Raw genomic sequence first — 21155 nt, 5'->3', positions numbered from 1 at the left:
GGAGGGTCAATTTTTTTCTCATTTCAGATTTCAGAAATTAAAAAGAAAAATCCTTCAAATATTATTTTTTTGGCAAAAAAAAAGTGTGTGTGTGTGTGTGTGGGGGGGGGGGGTTATTACTCAACAGCATAGTGTATTGCACAAAAAATAAAAAAGGGCGTAATTTTTTTTAATTTTGTTGGGGCGGGGGGGTAGGGGGGTCAATTTGCAACAGCAAAGTGTATTGCACAAAAGCGAAAAATTGAATATAAATTCAAATCATATAACCAATTCTAAGTTCTTTGACTACAGTTATTCTGTGTCAGAAACCTTTTATGTGTCAAATATTTAATTACACTCCAAATTCAGACCTGTTTCAAGCGCGAATATTGTGTCCATTTTTGCCCCAACTGTTTAGGGTTGGACCTCTGTGGTCGTATCACAATGTTCTATATAAGCATGATAAGCCTGTTAATACTGTATTTCATATTGTACATTAAAAAAATATATGTTGAATCTTTCAATTAACTTTATTAAATCAATAGTTTTATCAATTATATCTGTCAAATCTTATGTTAGCAATTCCAAGATGATCTTTTTTGAAAACTATTATGATTCCCTCTTTATTGGTACAGATAATACTGTATACAAAATATTTTATATCAATTTGCCTTTCTTTTTTAAGCAAAATATACATTGAAACTTTGAAAATATTGAAGATATCAGGATTGTTCATGTTTCTATAAAATTTTTCTGTCAAAATGTCTGTCCATTTTCTTATGATAACAACATTGCATTTTACATGTCGTTTATTTAAAAAATAAGATGCAAATAAATTCATTTTTGTAAAAAAAGTCTTTATTAATATGAGCATGTATGAGGATAACATGTACATTGTATTCCAATACAGAAATTCATTAGTGTTGATTAACATGATTAATGCCAAACATGTTTATGGGAGTATTTTACTTTCTTATATGGAAGCTGCCATTTGACGCTCTAGATATTAACCTTTGCTATAAATTCCTACTGGTATATATATGATAAAGCCATACTAAGGGTTTTTGTCTCGCCTTGAGGGAGTCACAAAGTGAGGCATAGGAATGCTGTTTCCGGTGTTGGCGGCATCAACAATGCATTAGTTTGTGATTAGGTCAGTTTTGTTGGGAACCACTAGTGGTAGGTCAATGATATTTAGTATGCTGTTATATTAGCATAGGCACATCTCATTTCCATGGAGATTATTTGGCCCGCCCCCTCGGTAATAGTCTGTAGAAAGTGTATGTTAACAATTGCCACGTGCTTATTGTGCAACAGATCTTTACATCCCTAAACATACGACTATATTTAGTGACAATTTGAATGTGTTTAATCAACTAATAGAAGTTCCTGTGTATGTTTCTTGCACAAATGCATGAATGTCAACGTATATTTTCGTTTCCTGCTTTACCAAGTGTGTAGAATCTAGACGCTACCGTGTTTTTACCTCCAAATTGAAGAGTTCAAGTGCTACCATTGGTCAAGAATAATGTATTTGGAATAGGCATGACTTTAATCTACCGATAGATGGCGCAACATTGTTATCACAAATGTTGGCTTAATCTGCCAAGGGTGTAGAGGAGGGAAGTGGATTGTAACCCTTGGCTAGCGAAGATGGCAAACATATGACCATGAAAAATGTTTCCAGAAGTAGCTATTTTTGCACTTAGTTTTAGAAATCATATATTTTTGGAATCATTGTAAAGTAACCTATCATTTTAAACTGAAAGTGACATTTTCTAAACTGGAAGTAGCAAATTACCTCCCTTATTTCAGACAAAAATATATATAGAAACCATACATTTTTTGAATTGGTGTAATTTAATTTATCATATATGACACCGGAAGTAATAGTTGAAGTATACAATTATCTCCCTTATTAACAGGAAATACATAGAAATTATTGCTTTGTATCATGATGGCCACAGACCACAATTAAATTCCCCTATTAGTTCTTTATAACGTTTTGTTTCATTAAAAAAATTGAACCATGCATTTTTGTCAAATCTTTTGTGTGTGTAATGTATAGTACTAGTCCAAAAATATATCCAAAATTCAGAAAGATTGAACCAATCACTCTTACAAATTTAGGCAATACACATCCATACCCCTATGGACAAGTCAAGAAATATTCCGAAAACTGTAAATATCACCTTTTTGCACCTGGCCTAATCACTCTTTCCATATCAAAATCAGTTAAAATACAACATCCAAAAGTTTATTTCACCTCTCTTCTGTTATTTCCACCCCAAAAAAAACTAAGAAATGAGTGAGGAAGGGAAAGAAAAAAAATTAAGAAAAAATACACTCTAATTAAAAGGAACTATATTCGTGGACAACGAAAAGCGGGATCATTAATTGTGGTCTTGGGCCTGATGCGAATCTTTTACTTTCAATTGAAATTATTACGAAACAGCAGTTAGTTCTGATTGGTTTGCCTTTTGGTGTTGCTGATATTCTATTGGCTTGAAAGAGTTATAAAATTCAGATTGATGAATATGTTGCCAGGTTGCTATAGGATCACATATTGTTGGATAAGTGCTAGCTGATAGTCAAAATTCATACATTTATTATTATACATTTCTTTTGCTTTAATCTGGATAACAGGATTAGTTTTATTCACATTATTTCCTATGTTACTGTATGATGTCTATGTTTTTGATATCACATCATCAGCTTATACATACATGTATAATATACCAAAATGATAACTGATTCATTTACTTGATGCTGACTGATATTTTATTATAAGTTATTTATTTGATAAAAGTAATTGGTTTAACTATCACATTATACAATTTCAGAAAGTATGGGTTCAAAATGACCATTCAATAAAAGTTCAACAAAGCAACACGTATATAAACATCAACATTTTAGGTGTAACCCTTGGAACATGGTCATTAATGGATATCTGTTGCTTTGTACTTTAGATGATGATGAAGTCAAGAGTATCAATTTACTTGTACCTGACAGAAATAATTTAACTCATTAGAAAGAGAGACAGAGAGTAGATAGAGAGACAGATAGTAGAAAGAGAGACAGAGAGTAGATAAAGGGACGAGAGTAGATAGAGAGACAGAGAGTAGATGGAAAGACAGAGAGTAGAAAGAGAGACAGAGAGTAGATACATTGATTTAAAATTAATGGTATTGTGTGTCAGTTTAATTGAGGAAATCCAAACATAACCTTCTCCATCTATTGAATTATTGGTTTCTTTAACCATCTTATCATGCTTATGTTACATCCTTTTACACTCCCTTATTTGTGACCCCCAGAGAGGAGTCTATTCCCTGTTAGGTCACATTCTGTATCGATATTATTAATAATGATGAAACTCACTGAAACCCAATGTGCCCAAATAAAAGTATCAGAAAATTAAAAAATAATGAATATAATTTCAGAAAAGAAAAGAAAAACGTTTTCTCTAAACAAGAACACATTCAAAAACAGAAGCTGACATTAATTTATGACAATGTGAAGCACACCAATTTGGAATGGTTGAATGTGTATATTTTTTAAATCAGTGAAATGTAGTCTTTCAGTTGACACAGGAAATGCCTTTTTAAAACCTTAATAGCTGGGCATATTCATTATTTCAAAGAAATGAACTATAAACTAAATATTTTTGGAATCTGTGTAAGATGAGTTATATTCTGACCCCTTTTTTTCTTTTGAAAGAAAGTGAAATTAAGGAAGATTTAAATATATATCTGAATAAATGTTAACCCCAATATATTTATTTATGAGCTTTCTCAATGTCCAGCACTACTTACTTTATTTAAGGAAAGGGTTTCTGTGGGTAAAAATATATGAGAGTTGCATCAGTATAGATCTCAGATCAATCCAAGTGGGAGCAAACAGTACTCTCAATTAACATTCCAGAGACCCTGTGATTGAATATCACCCCGCAGCTGACACGGAGGAAGTTTTGTGGCAGAATAATGCAATAAAACAGTAAGCTGAAAATAATTAAACCAAAACAACAACAAAAATATGAAAAGAATAATTTAGAATAATATTACAAGTTGATTTAATAATGTTATTAAATAAAAGAATATTATGGCACAATTAGGTTTATAACTGGTGTATAAAAAGGGACATACAAAATTTTGACAGTGGTTTTGTATTTCTGGCTAGTAATTTCATGGTCGTTTAGGCAAGTTGTTAAAAAGTTGATGTCAAATGCTGGTACATTCGAAAATTCTTTTCTTTCATCATAAGTTTAAACATACATGTAACAATAAACAAGCAGTTTTTGAAATAGATTTCAGAAAACAATGTGTCATTGGGAGAAGATACTCCAGAGAGAGATACAGAGGAATTAACTGATGTAAAAAGTCATCATCGTGAATTGTCTACCTTGATGGATTGTTACAGATTAACAGGTGATAAGAATTAACTGATGTTCAGCATAATACTACCTGTCAGTAAACATATATATGCATTGATTACTGAAATTGAGGAGTAGTAACTGTAGAATACTGTGGTGTTAAATGCAAGAAATTTGTAAACCCTTCCTGAATTTGAACTATATGCTAAAAAACCTTTATTTGAACATATTTGTACTTGTACTTATTTTAATTCTTGTTTCAAATTTTCTTATTTCAATTGTCAATATATATCACAAATAATACAAAGGCAAAGCATAATGTTTGCCATCAAAAAGTAATTTGAAGTATGAAATCTCTGTTTCAACAATATACAGGAGGCTATGTGATTAGTATATAATTTGTTCAATAATGATAAATGATGTCACAAAGTGAAATTGGTGATTAGTTTTCTCTGTTTGCAAAAGCTTTTTGTCTGAATCCTTCCTTGTTTTCTGACTAAATTTTACATTGTTCAGATGTAAAGTTTTTATAATTGACAAACCATTGATATTTGAAACATTGTTGTAATTATCATCTACTGGTAAATAACCATTTATTAATAGAATTCTGAATCATGAAGAACCATTTAGCATGTACTACAGAATTGGAAGTGCATGTAGTACCTTTGTCTAATATAGGGTTTTTGTCTTGCCTCAACAAAGTTGAAAAAGCAGGCCTTAGGCAAGCAATGTATTAGTTTGTGATTAGGTCAGTGTAAGGGGAACCACTAATGATAGGTCAATTATATTTGGTAGACATTTGTATTACTGTGGATTCATTTATTTTCGTGGGTACCAATTTTCGTGGATTAAGGAAAACTTACATGTTCGTGGATATTTAATTTCATAGTTTTTGACAATGTCTGCATACAAGCCTATAGTAAATTTACCATTCGTTGAACTTTTAATTTCATGGTTAACATATAACAACGAAATCCACGAAAATTGGTATCCAACGAATGATAATGAATCCACAGTAGCATTGGCACATTTCATTTCCATAGAGATTATATGGACCCACCCCTCAGCCATGGTTTATTGACTCTGAAACTTTAGCATAAATTATATGTTAAGGTTTTTGATTACTGTAAATTCATAAATTATTGCGATGTTTTTATTATTGCGAAAAATGCGACAGGATAATAATCGCAATAATTTAAACTCGCATTTTGAAATTTTTTATATGAATTAAACAGGATTTTTATCAATATCACAAAAATTAAAATCGCATTTCTAAAATGACAAAATCGCAATAATAAATGCACGCAATAATTTCTGAATTTACAGTATTGTGTTATTATTTTAAGGTGAACCACTAATGGTAAGCCAATGATATTTGGTATGCAGTTGAAAGCATTTGTATGTCTCATGTGCATGCAAATTATATGGCCCTGCCCCTGATCATGGTTTATTGACTTTGAAACTTTTGCATAGTTTGCATGTTAAAGTATGTGTTTATACCAGTTGAATTTTAATTTCAACATTTGCATTATTGATATTATTGTTTTTCGTTGCAAACCTGGCAAAACATTTCTCTGCAATTATACAATTATCATTACACAATTATACATTTATATTTAATCAGTTTGACATATTTTAGGATTTTCAGTGTTTTCTGTTGACAATACCAACATTATATTCAGTTATGACACATCACACAAAGGCATTTGTCACGAGACATTTTACTTAGAAATTCAGGATTTGGAAAATGAGAATTTCAAGGTGATGAGACATTCTTTTCCTGGTTTTATTCCTGTCTTGGATTTGGAAGAAACATTACTGAAGGTAGACCCTAGACAGTTTCTGCTTAAGCTCAATGATTACTTGTTTGCATTTATAACTAGAAGAGAAGAGGCAAAAATTGTACAGGTAAGTAAGTAAAATAGAAATCAGTTGGCAAGTCAAAATCAATCTTATATTTTGAAATATTAATCAAATTAACTCTCTTTGCCAATGGTAAATTTTCTTATTGATAAATCGATATATATAAATATGCAACACACATTGTGACATCCATACTCTGACTGAATTGAATTAGAACTTCTATATTTAGAAGTAATGTTTAGTATTGGTATTGTCATCTCATGATGTCACACAGTGAATTAGGTGATTAGTTTTCTCTGCTTGCAAAAGCTTTCTGTCTGAACCCCTCCCTTTTTTCTGACTGGATTTTTACTGTCACATGATCAGTTGGATGGGTGTCAGAGTGGAGCAGAAATTGTTTATCCTTCTAGAAAACATAATTTTGTCTCTAGTTTTATTGGGGTGCATGTTTTCAACATGTTATTCCTCAAGTTTACAAAAAGATAGTGCAGAGATATTATAAAAAGTATGTCTTTCCATAATTATAAATTCCTTCTTCAATTTATCAGTTAGAGCTCAGACATAAATAAGTCTAAATCTGCTTTTGACTCATAGAGGTCTAAATTTGTAGGTTTCAAGATTTGTGTCCCTTTAATTTAAGACAAATTATGACTTCAATAAGTCAATTAGTGTTAAGCAAGAAATATTTGACCTGAATTAAAAAGTTGCAAATATTGACTCCTACAAGTCGATAAGTTACCAAAATTGGTCAACTTCAAGACCCAAACATATTTATAAAAAGGTCGAGCATCTACATGAAATTATGACAACATTGAAAGACAATGCTTTGTCTTCTAAAGAAAAATATGCATGAGAGCCTAAAAAAATGGAGATAATGTTTATTTACTTTACAATGCAACCATCTATAACCACACAAAATGAGGAAAATTATCTTATGTTAAGTAAAAATGTTCAATTAGATAATTAAATATAGATAGCTCAGGTCCTTGTGAACTCTCAGACAGGTTTATGATGTCATAGGTGGTGCACTTTGGCCACCAATTAAAATTAAGTCTTTTCATAAACATAAATAGACCTAAACAAGTCTGTCATTTTCTGACTTAGATAAGTCTGAAAATAAAAACACATTTTTATAATAAATACATTTTTTTACTTCTGTAAGTCAAAAACAAAAAACGACTTGTTTATGTCTGAGCTCTGACTGTTTATTGCACCTACTATATCCATCTATCTTCACCTGTTAGTTAAACCATTTGTCAATTATTCTTTATTCTTTATATTTTAGCACCTCATTATTCTCTATTCTTTATATTTTAGCACCTCATTATTCTCTATTCTTTATATTTTAGCACCTCATTATTCTCTATTCTTTGTATTTTAGCACCTCATTATTCTCTATTCTTTATATTTTAGCACCTCATTATTCTCTATTCTTTGTATTTTAGCACCTCATTATTCTCTATTCTTTGTATTTTAGCACCTCATTATTCTCTATTCTTTATATTTTAGCACCTCATTATTCTCTATTCTTTATATTTTAGCACCTCATTATTCTCTATTCTTTGTATTTTAGCACCTCATTATTCCTTTTCTTTGTATTTAAGCACTTCATTATTCTCTATTCTATTTTTTTTGTTCATTTTTCTGTATTCTTTATATTTTTATTATGCCCCCGCCGTAGCGGAGGGAGCATTAAGGTTTACCATTGTCCATCTGTACAACCGTCCGTAAGTCCCCAAATTGGTCTCTGTTCTCTAATTTAGTTTCCCTTGACCAAATGTTATGAAACTTATACACAAACTTTAATTCAAGTGGTTTTTGTTTATAACTATACGGATGATGTTGTTTTAATGATATATTATAATTAGGGATGTCAACTCAGAGAACAATTACTTATCAAGTACTGGTTGGTTTAATCGAGCGATACTCAAGTACTCGCTCCGGAATATACCTACAACACATAAACACAAAAATATGTATTTTACATTCTGTAGTTTGTTGTTCAACAGACGAAAAAAACATCTACATAAGCATCTGGGACAAGGAATTACACACCATAATTAATAGCTCATTACCTACAAGTACTAATTAAGTAAAAAACAATAAACTAATCAATATGATTTAATGAACATCTATTAAAGAATTATAACAAAGAAAACCCATATCAAACAATGTATAAAGAGTGGAAAAGTCAAAATCGTCAACCGAATCAAGAGAACCATCAAAAGTATGTAATTTACACTCCAAAAATAGTTAATTCCACTATTTTCATATGTTTTATTACAAAAGCTATTGATAAGTTCATTGTTATAGGTTAAGGCGAAGTATACGTAATTGCACGCCTCTAGCGGAATTCGGGATACAAAACGTGCGTCGTTAGTTACGCAAGTTATCTCCCCTACTCCAAGAACGGGAAATAGGCACATGAAAGAGAAATCATCATTTTAATGACTTTGTGCGGTCTATCACGAACCCAAACAAGTATTCCTGTGCTATGTCAAAATTTCAAAGAAATTAGCTGACTCCAATCAGAAATCTTAGATCTATCTTAGTATCCTATTTATTTCAACAGAAATTAAAAATAAACAAATAAACTAATGACAATTCTGCTTCTAGTCGTATCAAACTCGTTAAAATCAATCCAGAATTGACCCAATATTATTTGAATGAAATTCACAGTGTCAGTGTAGCGTAATCTAGAAGGTAACAATAATTACCGGTAAATTGTATGTAAATATGTATGTTGAACTAGAAAGGCGTTGGGATGTCCCGTTTTTTAAGCAATTGAAAATTTTAGGATAATTTATATTTGTGTGAAAAGTATAAACGATACTAAAGGGTAATCGACCACAAGTGAAACATTTTTAACATGTATACATAAGTGGAAGGACAAAGCTTACAGAAAAAAAAAACGAACAAAAAAATCAGATTCCGTCTACAAAACATTACACAGAAACTAAGAATTTAGCACTGTGACATTTATCTCAGAATAAGTAAATCATTTATCTCATCCAAATCTCAGTTCTCAAGGAGCAGAAAATAAACAGGTGTCTTCTATTCCGTCCGCAATTTTTTGGGAAAGTAAAATCTAAATTTAGAACCATGGTTGAAACTGAAACTACACATGTATGATAAAAATAGAACATGCATTTTTTTTCTTGATCAAATTCCAATTTCGAAAGGATAGCGAAATTTGCATTCTTGTGTTGTTCTTTTGTGTATCATTGAGAAGCAGAGAATACAATTTTGAAGTAATTTTTTCTTCTCAAGTCTCAATATTGAAGATTACTAGTATTTTAGAATTATAGAGTATAAGATATAGGGAAGAAGGGAGAGGGTGAAGAAAATAATGTTACTATGTCGGGGCCTTTTATAACGTTAGGGATTTTTCTCATGGTTGATGGCCTTATGGTTGCCTATTATAATTGCTTATATCCACTTCATTCAATAAGGCAGCTGGGGTGTCAAAATTTTCGGCGATAAATGTTTCGTAAGCTTCTGTAAAAGACTTTTCGGTCAAAGTAATTTCGAATATCAATATAAAAACTGGGGATCGCGGACCTTGTTTTTTCGTAACAATACATTGAAATTATCCACATTTAGGGTATTTTATTTTGTTTATATAGGGGAAACTTAAGTTTTCCTTTTTGAAGAAACATTAAACGATAGAATTGTCTAAAATTCGAAGAGATAATTTCGTTAATTAATACTTCTGAAATATATATATATATATATATATATATAAAGGGGGTCACGGGCCTAATTTTCCTGAAAAAAAAATATTGATAGTTCAATCTTTAAATTTCAAGTTGTAGGTATTTTGTTGTATATTGAATGATACTTGGTAAACTATTTGTAAAACAAATAAGTAATTTTGCAACATGACCAGAAAGGACGCTAAGAAAAAATACACCCGATAGATCTACCTTAAACTGTGGCAAATATTTGTATAATTTGCAATGATACCACATCTCCTTATTTTTATATCACATTAAAAAACCCAATTTATTTGCATTAGATACAGGCACAATACGCAAGGTAAACTCGTATAGCATTACGTTATGAACAGTCTCCTTGCCAACTTCCGAAGCAAGGTTGTCGGCTCTCCGAACTTTCTAGAGGTCCTGATTTTATTGCCGAGTTTATGAGCTTCGATCCTTGCTTAGAAGTGGTCTCCTTACATTATACTGGATACAATCTAATGAATTTACACTAGAAACTGGTTTCATCATACTGGATGATTACATTCTAATAACATCGCCCTTGGTACATTCGTATAGCATTACATACGTACATTCGCATAGCATTACATACGTATATTCGCATAGCATTACACACGTACATTCGTATAGCATTAGATACGTACATTCGTATAATTATCATTACATAGGTACATTCGTATAGCATTACATACGTACATTCGTATCGCATTACATACGTACATTTATTTCATGACACCAGTACATTGAATTTTATATCATGACACCAGCACATTTACAGCATATAACTATAATACACAAAGCTTTAGACTTAGACTTAACAATACGGCTTTAGTATTACAATATACACAATGCTTAGGCATAACACAGGCAGTGATCTATGCAACGGGAAGTTATATAAAAAACTCCGATTTGTTTTATTTTGCTGAAATTCATATACGGGTCTTCTTTTGACCTTATTACAGCCATTCTCAAGATAATACGCATTTGCAGATTTCTTATTTTTTATGAGTCGTACATGTGGAAATTTAAGAAATAATGGTACAAGAAAGTATTTTCTTTGTTAATGAATCTCCAGCAAACATTATACCATGTATAATGCCTTGTCGTGTAGTTAAAGAAAAGGGAAAGCTATCGAGACAGGAAATTTTCAAGTAAAATTGTAGAATCACGTGCACGTGTCTGAACTTGACAAATAGAATGGGTTGTGTACGCAATACCTCGCATAGTGCCGGAAATGGTGAGGATGAAAAGAAGCGATCCCAATATTATAACGAAATTTTTCAAATATGTATAGAATCATTCTGTACTAATCTGGACAACTCCATATTTTATTTAAAATTATTAGAACAATACAAATATTTCAAAAAAAAGATGTGGAACCCCTGTCTAATCAAGAAAAGATGGAGTTAAAGTCTATACAGTAACTTTCTTTCACTTGCAGTATATTTATTTGCCAATTTGCATTATTTTGGCAGCAGAAATATCCTTAAACCTTTTTCAGTTTGTAAAATTATCAACCATGACAACCGATTACGCTTTTATTTTTTTTAGCATTTCCAATACTTAGGAAAATGTGCTACACGCACTCACGATTTGTATGACAATACTGTACAGTACAATTGGTATACTAGCGTTATAGAGTAGAATTTGTGGTGACGTTACAGTAGACATCAATAACGTCGCCGAATATTTTATAATTTTTCGCTAAAAATCAAACTTCAAAAGAATATAGCTTGAAAACTAGCACGGTTGCTAAGGACTTTCTTTGCACCAATGGATTCGTCGTTTATTTTTGAATCGCATTTCGAACTTCAACAAAATTCTGTGGACCAACGAATTAGAAAATCATGATAAAGTAAAATTATCTGCCGTTTTTTATGATTTTCCCTATATATCCTTTGTATTTCTGGCGTATCATGCTGTTAGTTTTAACAGCTTGTATCTGAAAAACGAAAACGGTTACCCCCTTTTTTTATTTTATATTCTGATGTAATTTTACAAGCAAAATCCACATGTAAAATATAAAAAAATTCTGTGGAGTAGTTATATTACGTACACTTCGCCTTAAGGAACTAGTTAAAAGCACTGAAAGATTAGTAGTAGAACACTTACTAGAGGCCAAGATCAAACAATATTTTGCTTCTTTTTTAGTGTAGTTTAGGTAACCAATACATAGTAGGACTTTCAAATGTTCAGATGGGCCCTTAAGGTGACCTGTGATAGTGACATGATTATTTACTATTTGACTCTCTGTGGAGTGTAGATCAGGCATTAAAAATTTTACCATTTTGTTACCCTCATCCTTTTATATCGTTCTATATACATGTAGGTATGGATTTTGCTCAAAATTGAAGGTTTGTGTAGTTGCTTATGTTTTTGCTCGTTGGCCTTTTGTGGATAGTTGTTTCATTGAAAATCAAAGGAAATCTTATTGTCCCCCGCATAACGCATTGCGTGGGGCATGGAAATACCGGGCTTCCGTCTGTCCGGTCTTGTTAGTGCTCTCACAGGTACAATTCTTGCCAGATTTTTATAAAACTCATACTATACTATACTATAATAATGGCTGATCAACTTTTTTTAAAAGAGTTATGCCCCTTGGAAATATTAAATTTATGGAAAATGGCCTCGTTAGCACTCTCACGGGTACAGTTCTTGCCAGATTTTTATAAAACCTATACTTTAGGTTAATATCAGCAATATCTCGGACAAGTTCTATAATGTTGAACTATCGACTTTTTTTAAAAGAGTTATGACCCTTGGTAATATTAAATTTATGGAAAATGGCTGTGTTAGCGCTCTCACAGGTACAATTTTTTATAAAACTTATAGTATACTATAAGTAATGCCCTTGAAGGTCTGTTTGAAATATTTAGTATACAATAAAAAAAACTTTTTTGTCCCCCGTGTACACTTTTTATTTATAAATTGTTTTAAAGAACAACAAAAACTAGAGGCTCTTAAGAGCCTGTGTCGCTCACCTGTATCTACTGTGGTTTTGGAAATCATGTAAAATACGGTTAAAATCTTAATCAGGGCTCACACTACTTCAAAATCATAGGCAGAAGTGACTTCTCTTTTTGAAACTAGTAGGGAGGAGTGATGAGATGAAAGAGAAGTGCTAGTTCGCTTGCGGAGCTACAATATTTGGTTTTTACTATAATATAAAGGGCCATATGTATCCTTTTTTTTGTATAGGTGTTCAATTCATACCAGTCAATTAAAGTAACAGTTGTTTCAGTTTATGTCTTAAATAGTCATTTTTAGTTGCACAATTATATTGGTCCTCTTGTCAGAATCTACCAGCTAAATATCTAGCACTACAAAGAACTTTTTTATATCAAAAAGGAAAAAGAAAGTATCATATATCAATTAAAATGCAATTAAAAAACTATGCTGTTTATCATCTTAATGAAATTCATTGTTTCTCATTAAAAAGATATAAAATTTAACAATGTTAAGCAACTTTAATCAATAAATTATGATAATAGATACCCTAATAATGATTGAGGCCAAGTTTGGTTTAATTTGGCCCAGTAGTTAAATAAAAAACAGAAGATTTTTGAAAAAATTTACAAAAATTACCAATAAATTGCAGAAAATGACTTTAAAGGACAATAACTCCAATAAGATGTCAATTGCCAATTTTGGTCATGTTGACTTAATTGTAGATCTTTCTTTGCTTCATATTTTTGCTGTTTACAGTATATCTCAAGTATATTAAAGATAATTAACAAAAAATGCAAAATTTCCTTTCCTCTGCTCCAAAATTTATTTTACCCAGGGCCTGTATAATGCTGGAAATTGGTTTAAATTGGTTTTTTTTAACATCTTTCAAAAAAATTTGGGCAAGGGTTTTGACCCAGACTAACCTGCCTGGTCTGGGGGGCATTCACACAATATAAGTATGCTGAAAGAAAAGATATAATGGTTTTTAGAAAAAGTAACACTAATTTATTCTGAAAATCGAACATATCAAGGAGGAATTATTAGCAACAACAAAAAATTGTCAGTTGAAACCTGTGCTTGTTTAAATGTATTTGTCAAGCAGTTCTCTTTATGAGCTTCATATATATCTATGATTATTTTCAGGGAAAATTAAATGTAGATTACACTGAACCTGTTGACTTTATTGAAATAAAGATAGGAAATTCTTCAGATATACTTCAGCTAGAATTCCAGTTAACATACACTGATCTACTTCACACAATGCCATCAAAGACTAGATTAACTGTAATTGTTAATGGTGAGTACACTGATCTACTTCACACAATGCCATCAGAGACTAGATTAACTGTAATTGTTAATGGTGAGTACACTGATCTACTTCACACAATGCCATCCAGGGCTCGACAATAACGCTTGTCCGATTGTCCGGTACCAGAGGAAAAAAAGGTCGGACAAGTAAAAGCTATATCAAGCTTGTCTGACGGGACAAGTAAAATTATTCTGCAGAAAATAAATTATTAATCCAACTTTGATGAACAAAGTAATTATAAACCAAAAACAAGAAAAGAAGATAAAAACAAGTATTAATTTGACATGCTTACTTGCAATCGATAATTTAAAACTGGTTCTTTGTCAGGTACTATTTAACAGTTCTTGGAAACCAGTCTTACTGATCCGAATATCGCTGCGCTTTGTAGATAAGGTAAATTTACAAGACAGTTCGTCACCAGCTTGGAAGCGATTCGGCTCCAAGTTTAATAGACAGTTAGTTTGGCACCGTAGGAGACATATTTAATAGACATAATTAAAGGACAGTTTGGTAACGCAGGAGACATTACGGGACCAAGACAAATCAGTACCTCATTTTCCTACCTTATTCTGTTGCCAGGCCATAATCTTGCCGGCGAAATGACGATTTAAGTCGCCAAAGAATTTTGAAAATCGCTAAATCTCGCCAGCCGACTGACTTCATGGCGAAGTCAAATCGCTATGAAAATTGGTAAAAGGGAGACAACTTGTGAATTACAAGTCTCCCAGGTAAAAAAAATGGCGACTGACAAGGAAAATCGAGATTTTCGAAACGACCCAGGACTAATACTGTCGACGATCAAATTAAATAAATACAACGGCGACTTTGAGCATCATAGGATATAACATTCAAAAACTATTCAAACGGAAAACTGACCGTCTGTTAAAGTTATCATTTTACGATGATTTTTATCTGAGGATGTTGCGTAATCACTCAGCTGAGTTGTTTTATTTTTATTTATTACGAGTCGATCAAATTGTACTATTCAGTGGGTTAAGGGTGGGAATTAACGGTAGATATTATATTCATTGAATAAAAATTGAAATATAAAAGGTAGTAAGACAGCTGATGGATAATGTAATTGCAAACGTACGACACGCGACCAGCTATGATCAGCAGTGGAATTTTTTTCACGACAATTATTTCGTTGATAGGGAAATGATCTTTAAAAAATTATAGAAATTAGCTCTGTATTGGTTAATCAAAATGTGATTGACAGATATTTTCATTTATAGGCTTACAATCTTTAACGAGAATCTAAATTTACAACTACATGTAACATGATGTCCTGGACATTCAATAATGTTTAACAAAATAATGACAAAGTGGTGATATAAAGTAAATTCCCAGTCATGTGAAATTCATCAGGTAAAATGGGAATCATATTTTTCTAGACATTTTAAAATAAATTGAGGCAGATGCACATGAATTTGATGCATCATAATATTACTAGGCTACTCCCTCATGTCCCAAGCAACAAATTTTATTTAAACTTAAACTCAAGTTGACAGTACAATGAATAAATAACAACTATATTGTCTAAACCCTTTTATGAAGAACTTTCTATATATACATTTTGTGCAATAACATGAAAAAAACATAAACATATAAAGCAATTTCCTTAGTGATAAGCACGAGAACACTATGCAACCGAAACGGTAATGGAATCTCACTTCTCCAAGAAATTGACCACTTCTCCCTTCTCTCTGATGGAAGGAGAAGTCACTTCTCCCTCTCCAAAATCCTAGATTAGGCCCTGTGTTGCTTTATAATAAATACCATACCGGTAATTTTTTTAACAAAAATATTTTTTAAATAAAATGGAAGAAATTATTTACCATAAAATTCACAAAACCATATTTGATCATATGTAGAAAAAAACAATACTTGCAATACGGTGACCTATAGTTGTTAATTTCTGTGTCATTTGATCTCTTGCAGAGAGTTGTCTTATTGGCAATCATACCTCATCTTCTTTTTTTTATTGATTGTATTTGAATAAACTTTTTTCAACTTAAAAAACCAGGATACAATTCCAATGAGTGTACATTGGTAATCCTATCAGACGGTGCCTCATGTGCAGAGTCTGATGAGACTTTGGCATTGATGAAAACTAGAACCTAAGTCCTGTGACATGACTAGATTCAGTTATTCTCGACTAATATTTTTGAAAAGTATTGCAAAAGATATGTTAAAATAAAATTCTGTTCTATTGTTTTAATTCAATCAACTTAAAATGCAAAAAAGGTTATTATTAAGATTTTTTTTGGACAAGTTACAATTTCATTCGGACAAGTAAGTTTTGGTATGTACTTGTCCTACTGGACAAGTTGAAAAAAAAGTTATTGTAGAGGCCTGCCATCAGAGACTAGATTAACTGTAATTGTTGATCTACTTCACACAATGCCATCAAAGACTAGATTAACTGTAATTGTTAATGGTGAGTACACTGATCTACTTCACACAATGCCATCAAAGACTAGATTAACTGTAATTGTTAATGGTGAGTACACTGATCTACTTCACACAATGCCATCAAAGACTACATTAACTGTAATTGTTAATGGTAAGTACACTGATCTACTTCACACAATGCCATCAAAGACTAGATTAACTGTAATTGTTAATGGTGAGTACACTGATCTACTTCACACAATGCCATCAAAGACTACATTAACTGTAATTGTTAATGGTGAGTACACTGATCTACTTCACACAATGCCATCAAATAGATATAAGAAGATGTGGTATGAGTGCCAATGAGACAACTCTCCATCCAAGTCAAAATTATAAAAGTAAACCATTATAGGTCAAAGTACGGTCTTGAACACGGAGCCTTGGCTCACACCGAACAGCAAGCTATAAAGGGCCCCAAAAATTACTAGTGTAAAACCATTCAACCAGGAAAACCAACGACCTAATCTATATAAAAACCGAGAAACGAGAAACACTAATGAACCACATCAACAAACGACAACTACTGAATATCAGATTCCTGACTTAGGACAGGTGCAAACAAATGCAGCGGGTTTAAACGTTTTGATGGTACCAAACCTTCACCCTTTTTCTGAAACAATAGTGTAACATCACAACATAGAAGACTACATTAACTGTAATTGTTAATGGTGAGTACACTGATCTACTTCACACAATGCCATCAAAGACTACATTAACTGTAATTGTTAATGGTGAGTACACTGGTCTACTGCACACAATGCCATCAAAGACTAGATTAGCTGTAATTGTTGATAATTATATATAATATCCTATTCAAAATATTGCCTTCCAATGATTAATACAAGGCAATGTTTAATTTTTAGTTAGGATGCATTCTTTACCCTTCAAGTTCTTTAAACACTTTGACTACTGAAAACATTTTTGTTTGTTTAAGTGATTGCTACACAGATTTGTCTCTTTACAGCTCCACTAAGCTAGGCTAACAAGAAAAAAGAATAACATTTGATAAAAAAATTGAATTATCTGTGAAAAATCCAGATTTTTTCTGGTCTGTGACTTTCATCGAAGAGAGCAAAACATATAGCGATTACAATCCGTCTGTGGTGGGGACAGAGTAAACTATTTATATAAAGGTTTATATTTAAGAAGGAAGAAGACCTTAGTGCTTTATACCTTTTATTCTGATACCTTATGCTACAAAGTTTCTGTCTGTCATATGTCCATTGTCCACAGCCTTATTTTCATGGGTTAGCGACTACTTGAAAAAAAAAAGTTTTCTTGTCATGTTAAATATTCAATTATTATAATTAACAGGATAACTATATTTGGTATATGGGATCCTTGCAAGGTTTACCAGTCCATCACCTTACCTCCACCTCATTTCAGGGAATAGTGATCAAGGTTAAGTTTTTGTGGTCAAATCCGTATCTCAGATACTATAAGCAATAGGTCAAATATATTTTGGTGTATGGAATGATTGTAAGGTCCCTTAGATGTACATGTTCGACTGGCAAGTTTCATCTGACCTTTACTTTTTTCACAGTTTATTGGACAATATTTATTTTTTGTGGTTTGGTCTATTTCTGTAATACTATAGGTTGCACTTTGTAAATACAGCTGTTTTTCAAACCACGCCTCTTTTGGGGAGATATAGAATATTCATAGACAATTGATTTTGTTTATGTACTGGTTCCCGGGTATGATCTCTATGTTTCATCTCATAGAGACATAACTTGGGAATGTTACCAGTAAATATACATATTCATAGTGATCAAGTTGAAGTCTGTGGAAATCCTTAAGTCAAGGTTGGGGTAGTATAGAAATTTAATGTAAGTTTAAACTCTTAGAAGTTCGGGGCATATAAACGTTGAAAAATAGAATGCTGCACAGCCCTATATTTTGACCTTTGAAAAAAATAGTAGTGCATATGAACTTTCCATTCTAGTTTAAATTGTTTAGAAGTGCTTAAATTTACTCTTTGCAGTCATTGAAACTCATAGATCCTTCCTGAATATTATTGGTGGGGTGTTTTTATCCTGTCGATAACCCAAAAGTAAGCCGTGGAACCTAAATGTGCTTTTTGTCATCACGGCATAAAAAAATACAAGCTAGAAATACAAAAATACCTCAATAAAACTTACAATAGTGTGTTCTATCCTAAATATGCACTAAATATTCCATATTGCTAGAAACAGCAGAATAATTTAGGAAATTTGAGGCCCCAGGGGGAAAAAACAGAGAAAAATGGCTACCCCCTGGGTCATAAAACAAATAATTTAACTTGTAAATGCTATGACTTTATTATTTTAAAGGTCTTTTGTATAGAAACCAATAACTGTACTTGGAAGTTATGCAAAATCAGATGTTAGCAGTCATTTCTATAAAACTTTTAGAGAATTCATACATCAGACTGATATCTTCATTCATACAACTTTTGCAAATATGGCTTTGTTTAAACACTTCTAGTTCATATATTAGCTAAATCATGTTAGATATATGGTAAGAGATGATACTGTTGTGACAAGATTTCTTAACTGACCATTTGAGGCAGTAATTGTTAACTTTCATTGACAAATAGGCATACAGTTAGATGTGGACTGGAGACAGAGGCAGGATTGGACACTTTATATAATCTTGAATATTGGAATGATTAGCTGCTAAACATTACATTTATAGTGTTCTGAAATGCTTTCAATTTGTTATCAGAATAGTTTCAAACAGGTTCTAGATATTTCATGTCAGAAAACATTCTCATAGGGTAAGCTGGCAATAAGTAAAGAGCATTGGGCCATTATATTTGGTGTATTGAATGATTGTAAGGGGTACATGACTGTCTGGCAGCTTCATATATATGAACCTGACTTGATTGCAAGGGGTAGGTTTTAGCTGACCTTGACCTTTGTTCATTGTTCATTGAACAATGATAAGTTTTCCACTATTGTATAAGCATTTTTTGGTGTATGTAATTATTACATGGTGAACATGCTGTCTGGCAGGGTTCTTCTTACCTTGACCTCATTTTAATGGTTCATTGATAATGTTAACTGTTTGTGATGCTTGTAGTAAAACCATTATATTTTATCGCACCGCAGGTAAATTATCACGTTGTGATTGGTTTAACGCCGTCACGTGTTGACCCCTATGGATCCGTAGGGTGTTAGTAAATTTCAGAGGGGGTTCATGATGTCACGTCTACTGTTAATGGTGACGTCATCTATTAGTGTTGTTACAAAACGCAGCAGAAAAAGTCTCACGGGCGATAAATTCGTTATACGGTTCACTACTGACCCCCTAAAGACCATAGAGGGTGAATAAAATCCATAGGAGATAATTTTATCATCTTCTGCAGGGACGAAAAAGTGCACAGCAAAATCCAGTTAAGTTTTAAATTTTTCTGATACATTAGATGAATTTGAATTTTATTTATCTAGGGCATAATGCATAATGCCTTAAAACTTTTTCCAGATGCACAGGTTAATCTGTACTCTGTAAATTTTGAGGTGAAAACGCAGCCATTTTAGCCAAAGGGTCCACATGAACCTTAATCTTATTTTGATAATTTATGGAAATTAATTATCACCTCTCCTTACTATCATTTAAATAGGTGCTCCATTATGCCTATCAAATACTAGTGTTACTACTATATACATGATATATATCATGTATATGGTCTTTCAAATTACAAACAAAAAATATTGCAGCTTGGACATTTATGTACAGGACCCTTTTGATAAAAAGTGAACTGTTTATTATTACTTTTGTAAATTCTTTCTTCATATTTACCGTACATATTCATGGAATATATATTAATGTTTTTCTTGTATTTGAATTACAGATGATTCTGAAGGCCATGGTGTAAAGCCAAAGGAAAAACTTGTCAAAGAATGGAAAAACAATTTACAAACAGAACTGCTGACAGATGCAGTTTTTAATATTATGAAGGATTACAAAAATCTCACATCTTACCATTTTGATAAATAGAAATATATCCAAGCTTTAAAGGGGCATTAGCTCCGAGATGTAAAAAATATTAAAATATGATTTTTTTTGTTCAATCATTAAAGAAAGTGAAATAGTGAAATAATAATTCAATAATTCAATTTTATCAAAATAAGCTAAGAAACATCGCTGATGAATTATTCACTTGAAACATAATCATGTGACCTTCAATTTTACCCCTTAGCTAGAGATGGGTTATGCATAAACTAGGCGTGTTTAGCTATTAAAATGAAAAAAATTTCAACATTGATTGTGAAACAAGGGTTAACCAATTAGTTAACTGATTCAATCCACAAAAACTCATTCTTATATAGTTACAAAAGATGATTAACATATTTTTTTAACCTGTAATATGAAAACTAACAGACCTAGAAAAATTTAATTGTATGTGTTCGTTATCTATTTATATCTATATTTATGTTTATATTGGTTTATATGGCTGTCTGCAGTCTTTGAAGGTCACCTCAATGGTTAATTAGATGACGTCTAGACTAAAATACACACAGAT

General features: G+C 31.9%; 1 protein-coding gene and 1 long non-coding RNA gene across 3 annotated transcripts in view; one reads left to right on the top strand and one right to left on the bottom strand.

Annotated features, from left to right (window-relative positions):
- LOC127726078 (centromere protein O-like) overlaps positions 1 to 20697 on the top strand; it is a 32821-nt gene extending 12124 nt beyond the window's left edge. For both annotated transcript variants that reach the window (XM_052233415.1, XM_052233417.1), the window contains exons 3-6: positions 4283 to 4403; positions 5988 to 6256; positions 14026 to 14179; positions 20484 to 20697. In XM_052233415.1, coding sequence (XP_052089375.1) covers positions 4283 to 4403; positions 5988 to 6256; positions 14026 to 14179; positions 20484 to 20629 — 690 coding nt within the window. In that variant the 3' untranslated portion in view covers positions 20630 to 20697. The remainder of the gene's footprint in view (positions 1 to 4282; positions 4404 to 5987; positions 6257 to 14025; positions 14180 to 20483) is intronic.
- LOC127726083 (uncharacterized) lies at positions 7477 to 7836 on the bottom strand. Its single transcript, XR_007993320.1, has 3 exons — positions 7692 to 7836; positions 7596 to 7627; positions 7477 to 7563 (listed from the first exon to the last, which is right to left on the bottom strand). It is a non-coding gene; the product is annotated as an uncharacterized LOC127726083 (long non-coding RNA).
- Positions 20698 to 21155: the final 458 nt, after the last annotated feature.

The sequence above is a fragment of the Mytilus californianus genome, unplaced genomic scaffold (assembly GCF_021869535.1).
Source record: "Mytilus californianus isolate M0D057914Y unplaced genomic scaffold, xbMytCali1.0.p SCAF_16, whole genome shotgun sequence".
In the NCBI taxonomy this organism is placed as follows: Eukaryota; Metazoa; Mollusca; class Bivalvia; order Mytilida; family Mytilidae; genus Mytilus; species Mytilus californianus.
Note: the sequence above shows the minus strand (reverse complement) of the source record. Positions and strands in the feature narration are given on the sequence as shown.